We start from the raw sequence: 11,826 nt of genomic DNA, 5'->3' as shown, positions 1-11,826 counted from the left end.
GCAAGGGGTGCTGAAGAAGCAGCACTTAAAGATGCACAAATTGCTTATGAGGAGGAGAGGGCTCGAAGAATGGCTCAGAATCAGCCCGTGGGTGCATATCAGTTTGGAAACATAGCTCCTGGCCAAGGGAGACCACTTGGTGATTATGCTAGACCGGTCTACAACCAAGCCATGTCAAGTGTGAGGCCACCTCCAGTGGCAGCTAATAATTTTGAGCTGAAGCAAGGGTTGCTCCAAACTCTTCAAAACAACTGTGTTTTCAGAGGACTGATGAGCGAAGATCCAAACAATCATCTGATGGACTTCGAGGAGATAATGAACACCTTTCAATACAATGGTGTGTCACAAGATGTAGTTTACCTAAGGGAATTCCCCTTCACACTTAAAGATGATGCAAAGTCCTGGATTTGAAGCTTGCCCCAGAGATCGATTAGAACATGGGAGGAGATGACCAGAAAAGTTCTTGCTAAATATTTTTCCTTAGCTAAAATGAGCAAGTTTAGAAGAGAAATCCATAAATTCTGTTAGAATGAGACTAAAATTTTGTTTGAAGCTTGGGAGAGGTTTAAGGAGATAGTGCGTAAGTTTCAGCATTGTGGAATTGAACTCTGGATGCAACTCCAGGATTTTTGGGATGGATTGACACCGGCCTCACACAGAACATTGAGCAACGCAACTGGAGGTCCGTTGATGAAAAAGACTCTAGAGAAGATAGTCACTATTCTTGATGAGTTGTTTGAAGATGCAAATCAGTGGCCCTTTGAAATTACTGAAAGAAGAAGGTCGGATGGTGTTTACCAGGTTGATGCTAACACATCTGTGCAGGTACAACTTGATGCCATGGAGAAAGAGATAAGGAAGCTGACCTTAGCTTTAATACAGAGTGAGTATCATGCAGCTTGTGATATATGTGGAAGAGGACACCCTACTCATGAGTGTCAAGCCTCAACTGAGGAAGTAAATGTTGTGGGAAATTATAACTTCAATGCAATAGGTCATAAGCACCCCGGTTTTTCATGGAGTTCACCTGGTGGTACTGCAAATGCACGACAACATGTAACTCCAGATTTCAAGGAGCTCCTAGTTTTGGGAATCAGCTGAGGCTGCAGTTTCAGCCTCAATAGCCAATTCAGTCTGGGTTAGAAGATCTGATGAAATCCTCCATTGTTAAGACTTATGAGAGATTAGATGCTCATGGTGCAGCTATCAAAGAACTTGGGATAGGTTTGTGTAACTTGGAGACAAGTGGGATAAATTGCAACTATATTATCTAAGAGAATCCCAGGTACTCTGCTAGCTGATACTAAAAAGAATCCCAAAGAAACGGTAAATGTTGTAACCTTGAGAAGCAGATAAGTGTTGAAAGATACCACTCCAATTCAGAAAGAAGCTGCACCTGAAAAAGAAAGTGGGAAAGAGCTGAAAATTGAAGATGATAAAAAGACTGAGAAGAAGAAAGGCAAGAAGAGAGCTGAGAAAAAGAAGGAGGAAACTTCAAGAAGGGAGGAATCTGATGATGTGAGCAAGAACATGCCTGCTCTACCTTTTCCCCAAAAGCTTTATAGAGAGAAACTGGACAAGCAATTTGAGAGATTTCTAGATATGCTGAAACAAGTTAATGTAAATTTTCCATTCACTAATGTTCTTTCACAAATGCCAGCTTATGCCAAATTCTTGAAGGAAATCCTGACAAAGAAGAGAAAGATAGAAGAAACATCAGTAGTCAAGCTTACAGAGCATTTCAGCGCAATCTTGCAAAACAAGCTCCCACAAAAGTGTGGAGATCCAGGGAGTTTTACTATACCGTGCTCCTTAGGCACTCTTAATTTTGATAAATCTTTGTGTAATTCTGGTGCCTCAATTAATTTAATGCCTTTGTTTATTTACAGAAAACTGGAGAATGAGCTTGGATAGATAAGGTCTGCACCAATATCTTTGCAGCTGGCAGACCAAACAACTATAATACCCGAGGGGATAGTGGAAGATGTATTAGTTCGGGTAGATAAGTTCGTCTTTCCTGTAGATTTCATTGTGGTGAAGATGGAGGAGAATAAAGAAGTCCCCCTTATTTTAGGAAGACCATTCTTAGTGATGGACAGAGCAATATTAGACATACATGGTAAAAATCTCATGCTTAGAGTGGGTGATAAGACAGTGACTTTCGAGATGAATATGGAGATAGGGGTGAGAAAGGAGAAGCCAGCTGCAAGTGTAGAGTGTAGAGTGAAAAGCTTGAAAGAGAAGGTCCCAGTGATTGAGAAAGACAAGTGTGGGGTGTACCCCAACAAGGCTGAGAAGAAGTTGTCTGCATGGATTTGTGCATTGGTTCGGGCGCGTGGAATGGAGCCCGACTTCGACTCAGACCCCGACTGAAAATTCAGGAAAGTTTTCTCTACCTTATGCTTTTTAATTGTGTGTCATGGGGACATGCCACAACTTAAAGTGTGGGATGGGGATTGTATGTTATATGTATCTGTGTTAGTAATTTAGTTTTGTTATTTTAGTAGTTAGAGATAGAAAGAAAGAGAAAAAAACATAAAAATTTAAAATTTTTGACTTTTCCCGACGATGGATATCATTCGATGAGTTTCTTGAGGGATTAAAGTCGAAAGGAAAAGACAAAAAGATTTTTTTTTGTAGTTAGTGTAATAATCCCCCCTTGGTTTTTCTTTGTGCCGCGGTTCTTTTTCAAGGTTTTTGTTTGAACCGGGTGTAATTACTTTTTATTTTTGTTAAGTGTAGGAAATCGTGTGTTGTGTTTTGAATTAAAAGCAATATCTCTTGACTCTATTATACCTTCAGAATAGTGAGTTCTTTAGTTGTGACGCTTAGGCTCAGTTTTTGACTCTTGCATAAGTACCTTAAATTGTATGATCTTAACTTTTGCTTAACTGCTTTGACTAGAGTGTCTTGATAGTCCAATCCTGAGTGAGTTATGTGCTATGTGTGTGTGAGGTTTGTGTTATCTGTGCATTGCATTTGATGTCTAGAATTTGCCCTCGTGTTTTTGCAACGCAAAATGGTAGTTTTGTTTAGTCTTGGAAGTGATATAGGCATTTCTTTGTTGAACCAATTATATGTTATTACCCACCTAATTGTTATGTATCTTAGTTAACTCTGTTGAGCCTGTAATCCTGTTTCTTTGGCAACCACATTGCAAGCCCTACCCATTTGTTTGAATTGACCATCTATTTGAACCTTGTACCTCTCGTAAGCACTTAAATTTGTTATGAACTTTATAAAAGTTGAAGTATGGGGTGATTGGTTTGGATTTTGAGTGGAACTAATGAAATAAGGAAAAAGGTGCACTGTTTTGAAAAAAGTAAGAGCCATTTGAATTGGAAGAGAAAAAAATATTGTATGATTGTGAAAAATATTCCATGATAGTGGTAAATCTTGATGTAATTGTACTTAAAGAAGTTGAGTGTTAATGCATAATGCTGTTAAGGTGGAGTTATGGTTTGACATAAGTGTGAGTTTTTGAATGTTAAATTATATGTATTAAAGTGCTTAAAGAGGTGTAGTCACTCTTATATCTAAATGTATCCTACCCGTCCCGCAACCTACATTACAACCAATTAAAGTCCTATTTGATCATTCACTGAATGAGCTCGATTAGTTGAGTAGTACACTACAGGAAAGCCTATGGTTCATCTTTTGTGGCATATGAATGTTATTTCTGAGAGTGAGTGAATTCTTTCTATATTGAGTTCTTGATTGTTGTTAAATTTGATGATGTGTCGAACTACTCTCTATTGTTGTGAGAGCACTTGATTCATGAAAGAAAGGTAATGTCGTTGACCTCTGTGTTAGAGTAAGTGAGCATGCTATAAATAATGCGTGGTGCTTTTGAGTCAAGTCTTGAGGCGAGGATCGATGTTACGCTACTGTGCTTAGTCTATTTTAAATATTCTTGGTTTAATGAGTTAGGGGAGTTGCTAAATAAGGTTGTGTCTATATAAAGTGTGGTTTAATTGCTAGAGGACGAGCAATGCTTTAAGTGTGGGGTGTTGATGGTAGGCTATAATCTCGTGTTTTAGTCGCTTATTACACTTTAATTTACTGCACTTTAATTGAGTTTGAGCATCAATCGCTAGTGATTTGCACTAATGGTGTGTTTTCTGCCTTGTAGGAGGATTCTGAGCTATGTAGATATTACGGAATGAATTTGAGCTATTTGGAGATTTGAAGTCTGAGTAAAGGCCCAAGGGATTAAGCCGGGATAGCGTTCGGGGGTCGAAAACCACGTCTGGATATCAAAAAGTCAAGAAAAATCCGGACTCTGAGAAAACAACACACCCGCGGCGCGCCGTGCCTATACATTTTTCGGCTGCCTGACAGATTTTAACTCTCTGAACTTTCCCACAACCACCCCGCATGGCGCGTCGCCCCATGCGGCGCGCCTGTGAAATTTTTATAAAGTTATTGTCCCAGTTCGCACAGGAAAAGGTGTTTTCATATGGGCCCGACACTACTTAGTATAAATACATATAAAAGCATTATTTTATGAACTTTTGACATATCTTAGACCTAAGTAAGCTAAGGAAGAGAGGGAGAAGCTAAAGCTCAAGGATTTCATCATTCAATCCTCACTCAAGACAAGGATTTGGATTGTTTTATGTTTTCCTTTAACTTAAACATTATTATGATGAAATACTCCATATCCATGGAGTAGTTCTCTTTAGGGTTGATGGATTTGGTGTCTTGATACTTGTTTGTGGATAATTAACTCTAGCTTTTATGTATTGAACCGTTTTGGATGTTTTAACTGTTGCATCTATATTCATTTGTTCGTGTAATCGAGAGAGGCATAACTTGTGATATTGTTGCATTATATTTTGTTAGTTGAAGTCATTAATTCTTCTTAGTAATCGGAAGAGACTAGTTGAATTTTTGATTACACTTAGTTAGGAGGATAATCGAGAGAGGTTCTCCTAAAGACCAATCCACTACGAATTCTTACATATCTTCACGTGCTTAAAATTGATTCATCTTGTGAGGTTGGGACTTAATAGAGAGAGAAATTTCTACTAATCAATTGAACTAATAACCAGGTGAATTTGAGAGATCCACTTGAACATTAAAAGTGAATTATCTAGAGTTAAATTCCAAACATTTATCTTGCACCTATCCTATCAACCCTATCTTCTCCCAATTGATAACTTCCTTTTGCTTAATACTTGCGTTGATTGTCATTAGCCAATATTATAGATTCTTAGTTAATTTTAGTTTTAATCACATAAACCTAAATTATTGATCATCTTGGATAGCAATCTAGGTACAAACTACGATACTACTGTTTAACCCCAATCCATGTGAATACGATATTTTAATTTACTATATTCGACTAGCGAGCATATTTTAGTGTGTGTTTTGCGCTCGTCACGCCAACCATAACTTGATCTAATAGAAAATCTCAAGTTAGCTTTATGGAATCTTGAAAAATCGAACTTGCTCGTTTTAGCTGAGGAGAAATATTTAGCAAGAAATTTTCTGTACAAGATAAAATAAGAAGTTAGATAATTTGTTCTTGACAACATTAAAGAAAAACAAAAGAAGTTTACTTATGAGGATGAATAGAATGCAGTCACCCATATTTTATTAAGGCGGAATACCTAAAAACCTCCCTAAACTTGACACGGATTATTAGTTACACCCTAAACTATTCGTGGTCTTAATTACCCCCCTTAACTTGGCATTTTGAGAGCCATTACCTCTCTGGATGTTGATGTGGCAAAGAGTGTGGGCGCACTCTCTTTTAAGCGCGTGAGAGTGAAGAAAAATTAAAAAACCAGCTTACATGTAGGTTATTTTTTAACCTTTAATTGCATATAGTCATATATAATGATTTATTATTATAACTATGTATATCTTCTTGGTTCATCTTGACATATAATGTGGACTTTACTCTAACTTTTATTCTTTTTAATTTCTTCTATAGATATAATATCTATTTGTTCCAACTGCATATTTCTTCTTATTGTTTTGGCCACATTTGTAAAAGTTTGGTTGGAACTCCATCATTTTAGCCAAATAGAAAACTTTTAGCAAAAATAATGGAGTACTAGTTGTGTATTTTCTGTTATTTGTTTTCTTTAGATTTAATATCTATTTATTTTAATTGTGTATTATTATTTTCGAGTCAAATCAGTAAAAAATGGCTAAAACTCCATTATTGTTTACCAAAAAAAAGGTATAGCCAAAATAATGAACTTGCAATCGTACACTCTTTTTATTTCTTCTTTTGATGCAATGACTATTTATTTCAACTGTATATTTTTACTTTTCCGGTAAAATCTGTGAAACAATAATATTGAGCTCCATAATGTAGAGCTATATAAAAAATTATAGTCAACATAATAAAAATCAAACTATGTATTTTTATATCTTTTTAGATGCATTGACTATTTAATTCAACTGTATAAATCTTTATTTTCAAGTCAAATTCAAAAACAATAACTAAAACTTTATTATTTTTAGCCAAATAAAATAATTTAGCCTAAATAATGTAGTTCTAACCAAGATTTATTATAAATATTATTAGAAAAAGATTATCTAAAAAAGTAACACACTTAAAAAGGTATAAAATATTTTATTTTTAAAAAAATACCACATGAACAGGAAAATTCACATGGCAGGCGAGTGCATGCCACTTCCTAGGAAGATATCGTCCAAGGGGGTAACAACTATCGAATAACCAAGTATAGGGGGTAATTAAGACCACGAATAGTTCAAAAATATAATCAATAATACGTGACAAGTTTAGAATAACCAAGTATAGGAGGGTAATTAAGACCACGAATAGTTTAAAAATATAATCAATAATACGTGACAAGTTTAGGGGGTTTTTTTTTTAAGGTATTTTGCGTTTTGTTAATAACAACTTAATTCCATCGTTCATACTAGATGCAAAAGCATAATGAAACGGTACCCACATAACAAATTCATGATGGAATCTTATTGGCACATGCAAAAAGGTACATATGCTAAGGGGTTATGCATCTAAATGGTTGTGACTGTTAATGAATGAGTGTTTAGGTTTAGTTATTAGGTTGTTTTATTGATTAAAAAAATTCTTACGGAATTAATTTTTTAAAAAATAAAATAGGTTAACTAAAGGGCATTTAAGTAATTTGATTTTTTAGTTTTAGGATTTTCACTTTTAATATAGTATAGATAGATGAGGTAAAATATCGCATATTTATAATTTTAAAACTAATTTTTTATTTGGGAAAAAAAATAGGTTTAAACCTTTTATTTTATCCTTAATAAGATATTTTTATAATCGCATAAATGTTATTAATATATTTAAAGTCATAAATTTATAATTTTTATATTTATTATGATACAGTTCTTATTTAGTAGTACAAACTTTAAATAATTTTTCTTTTATATTTCATGTTGAGTGAAGCTATACCAACAAATAAAACGAACAGAATATCATTGAAGCCACAAAATTTAAAAATGACAAACAACACTACTACATCCCAAAATATTTGCTTCAAGACAAAGTTGCCTGACGTATCTTATAATGGCAGCTTTTACGGTAACACAGTAAACTCTACAAATTGCATTTTTATAAAAATATGTTGGTGTAGTCTTGCAATTTGTGAAGAAGATTGAGATTTTTTACCCAAAATTATCCTTTCGTTGTGTTTTATTTTATCCCTTAAATATGTATCTGAGCACATATCGTTCCTTAAGTATACTAAAATTGAGCGGGTTTGGTCTATTTAACGGAAGAACACAAACGATGTGACTTCGGCCTAACCATGTGAAACTCACTGTTTAAAAAAAACTTGCATCATGAACCCTTTCCCCTTAGGTTTCTCAAATTTGAGTAGCAGTGGAAGAGGTTTTTATTATATTATGGTTAAACCCAATTCATCAAACATTAATGATAAGTGCACTGTGCACATAATCTCTCTCTTTTCTTTCCAGTGCGTGCGTGTCTCTTCTCTTAGTGTGTGTGTATTCTGAGAAACAACCGGCTATTCATTGAAAGAATTCTCTTTGATAGGTTGGCAATAAATGTCTACTATATCATTTAAAACTAGCAAATTGTTACATGGATTTTGTACCATATTTTATAAAAATATTTTATTAAAGCCCCAAACTTCAATGACACCTGCCTCTCTGACAAGTGACAATCTCCTCTTTGCGATGCAAAAGTTCACACTGCTATTGATTCTCAACATGGACAAGCAAGCGAATGTTACCACCATCCGTTCTGCTACCGTCAATTGGAGCTTTTTTCGGGATCTCATCAACTCATCAACTGTGTCACCTAGAACTTGAATTGGGTTGCCTTTGGAAATGAGCTGAAGCGGAACTAGATAGAATGAACTACGGCAAAGAAATATCAATGACAGAGATGCTGTTGAGCTCTTGGCCTTTGTACAAAAAATAACATTCCAGTTTGTGGTCAGAATTTTTTGCGAGATGGAATCCACTGTTCAAGCATGGATGCACTCTTGGAACAAAAATAATTAACTTGGGAGGTGAAGTTTAACCGAGCACCAGTTAAAAGGAGCTCCAAGGAAATTTCTCCATTGCTAGTTAGATTTGAGGAACAGTCGAATAGAGAAGAAGAGTTCACAAATCGGCTTTTAATTTACAGGGTAGATATATATATACATGGTTAGGCGGTTAGCTTTTTTTGTTCCCGTTTGTGTTCTTCTTTTAAGTAGACCAAATCTGCTCAACTTTAATATACATAAGGGACGATATGTGCTTAGATGTATATTTAAGGGATAAAATTAACCCTAACATCAAACACAAAGACAATTTTGATTAAAAACTCAGAAGATTGGAATACTAAAATAAAAATTGATGGGCCAAGAAAGCAGCAGAAATGTTAATTCTGACCTAACCAACCACCCATGTCCTATCCTACCCCCATCCCATCTCATTCTTTTGATTTTTATGGCCGTTTTTGTTATCGAGTTTTGTGTTATGAGATCTGCAAATCCAAGAGTCTCACAAAGTCATTAACACTTCATGCCCTAACCCCCTTCCCAACTTTTTCATTTTTTATTTTAAGAAAAGACCTTTTTATTCAATATTCAATATTCGTTTTTAAGTCGGGACAAATCCAAATTTGCAGAGAATAAATTTAGTACAAACGATACTTCTTCCATTTAAAGAATAATAAATTTACTACTTCCTTTATTTCAATTTAGATGAGATAGTTTAACTTGACACAAAATTTAAGGAAAAAAAAGAAGACTTTTGAAACTTGTGGTCTTAAAAGCTTAAGGGATAAAAGTTTTATGGGGTCATGACATTTGTGTAGTTATAAAAACTTCTTATTAAGGGTAAAATGAAGAGTTTAAAATTGAATTATTTTAAAATTTACAAATGTGTTATTTATTTTGGAACAGACTAAAAAGAAAAGTATCTCATCTAATTTGAAACAGAGAGAGTACTAAGGAGTCAAATAAGATTTTCTTTGACCATTCTTTTGTCAATAACTTTTAAATATTTTGAATTGTTAACTATTTTGACTTATAGTTCATTTTATGTAATTTCTAAATATATAATATTTATTTCAAAATGCTTAAAGAATATATATCTGAATTCATATAGAAAATTAATCAATATAACTATCGTTTCAAACAAAATGAGTATATCTTTTGTATATACATATTATTACAGGTGTATAAAAACATATATGGGTATCTATATATATAGAGAGTGGATAAAGAGAGTCCTTTTGGATCTGCTTCCATCTCAAACCCGACAAACAATACTTGTGCTTTAGAGAGGCTTTCTCTCAGCCATGAAAATAAGGAAGCATGCCAAAATTTCCCCTCTCATATATGCAGCTTCATCTCTACAACCAGCAACACTTGTTTGCCAACTGAACCAGTCGCCATGGGATGTCATCTCCTTCCCCATTGAAGAAAACGAAGACCCACAAACACCACCGCCGTCTTTTTCGTATGAGGTCAGTCGATTAATAATCTATACTTTTTTTCTCCTTATTCTTCTTTCTTTCTCAGATCTATGAATACCCATTTCGTTTCTATTTCTTTTTATGAAATATCCCTTCATTTTTCCTTTATATCTTTGTGCTTTAGGGTTTTCTTGGTAACTCTCATTAGGGTTCACTAAGAATCTCAATCCCACAATTTTTTATCGTGTGTTTAGACTTCATTATTCAATTTCTTTCATGGGGTTTCTCTGTTTTGCCCTATTGTCTGCTGCACAGCTCTTATTCTTTTATGACACTTTTCCGCATCGATAAATTTTCTTATTGTTTTCAGCCTGATGGATATGCTAATACTGGGACCTTTTATGATTCTAATGGAACTGTCACGAGGTAACTTTTCTACTGTTAAATCAATTCGATTCCTTATTTACCTTCTCTTTTAGCATTTTATTAATTTTCTCTATATGTATTGGAAAACGATAATTAGGATTTTTACTAGTCCATTATCGTTTTGTAAATATTTTGGTGCCATTTGGCTATAAATTCTTGATTATCTGAAATTTTTTGCCTCGACTCTCAGTAATTTTATTTCTGAGTTAGCAAATTTGATTTTCCGTAGCGTCACGTCAATGAAATTGGATGACGAAAGGGAAATGAAAGAGATTAAATGGGATTATTACTACGACGCTAGTATTAGTGAAGTGGGTGGTGATTTCGTTAAGTATGAGAATAATGATATTGAGAATAACCAAGACGAGGATGTAGATATGGAGGAGCTAGGGTTGGATAAAGATAGTGGCGATAATTTATGCCGACACCAATTTGACGAGGTGAAACATTACAACAACTCTGCCAAGATACCAGATAAGCAACAGGAGGCTGCAGCGGCGGCGATCGGAAGAGCTCGCTGCCGCCCTCGTGCTAAGAAATCATCTTTTTCTTCCAGTCCTTACCAATTCTACTATTATTCGGGTTTTGGTCCGTCGTGGGGCAAGAAAAGAGGTTATAGAAAGACAGATAGTGATGCAGCAGCCAGAGATGTTGAGCATGTTCAGTCTATGGCAGAAGTCTCTAATGATAGTCACCTGACACAATTTTCATCTTCCCAAATTAATTATGATGAATTTGACTATGTTGAAGGCGAGGACAATGAAGAAAAAAATGGGAAGAAGAGAGCTAGGAAGCCAATTAAAGCAAGGTCACTGAAATCTCTAATGTGACAATACTACGAATTTTTAATATGTTGGTGTGTTAATTAGTGTTGTGGCGTTTTGGTCGAGATGTGATGTGAGTAACGTAAGAAGATATTGTTAGGTTTTTTTTTTGGTAATGTCATTTTTTAGGCTATGGTATACGATTATTTTGGTTTCATGATTAAGAGTGTTCTACTTCAGGTGATATTAGCTTTTCTCGACATGGTGAGACTATTTAGGTGTAATTAGTGTACAGCTCTGTTATGCTGGTCAAATCTAAACAAGGATATAACGGTAATTTCATATGTTAGGTCTTGTTTGAACGGATGTTTTCTTTTTGAATTGTATCCTTATCACCTCCTACTTGTTTGGCATGAGGCCGCAAAATGGTAAACATACGAATCTCTTTCCTTTTCCCTAGGACCCGTTTGGCGAGATTTCGCCAAAATAAATTTGGATTTTATTTGGCAAACTCATATTTGACTATAGATTTTGCTTATATTTTGGCCAAATTTCAAATCCCAAAACTAGCTCAATAGCTGATTTTGGGCCAAAATATCACTATTATATTTTTTAAAAATTGCCCCAAACTTTTGTATTTTATAAAGAGCCCACCATTTATTATTTTGTAACAATGTTATTTCGTTTTCTTGGTCACCTGATGTATCATGTAATTTATTATAAAAATGATAATTTTGA

At 34.6% G+C, this 11,826-nt stretch overlaps 2 protein-coding genes across 2 annotated transcripts; both read left to right on the top strand.

Annotated features, from left to right (window-relative positions):
• Window positions 1-1,151: 1,151 nt before the first annotated feature.
• LOC138892619 (uncharacterized) lies at window positions 1,152-1,914 on the top strand. The gene is made up of 2 exons (XM_070176356.1): window positions 1,152-1,224; window positions 1,367-1,914. The coding sequence occupies exons 1-2, from the start codon at window positions 1,152-1,154 to the stop codon at window positions 1,912-1,914; spliced, it is 621 nt and encodes a 206-aa protein (XP_070032457.1).
• Window positions 1,915-9,710: 7,796 nt separating this feature from the next.
• On the top strand, window positions 9,711-11,450 carry LOC104093464 (uncharacterized). Its single transcript, XM_009599213.4, has 3 exons — window positions 9,711-9,949; window positions 10,269-10,324; window positions 10,554-11,450. Exons 1-3 carry the CDS (start codon window positions 9,782-9,784, stop codon window positions 11,152-11,154), a joined length of 825 nt encoding a protein of 274 aa, XP_009597508.1. The 5' UTR covers window positions 9,711-9,781; the 3' UTR covers window positions 11,155-11,450.
• Window positions 11,451-11,826: the final 376 nt, after the last annotated feature.

This window comes from Nicotiana tomentosiformis, chromosome 5 (genome assembly GCF_000390325.3).
Source record: "Nicotiana tomentosiformis chromosome 5, ASM39032v3, whole genome shotgun sequence".
NCBI classification, from domain to species: Eukaryota; Viridiplantae; Streptophyta; class Magnoliopsida; order Solanales; family Solanaceae; genus Nicotiana; species Nicotiana tomentosiformis.
Note: the sequence above shows the minus strand (reverse complement) of the source record. Positions and strands in the feature narration are given on the sequence as shown.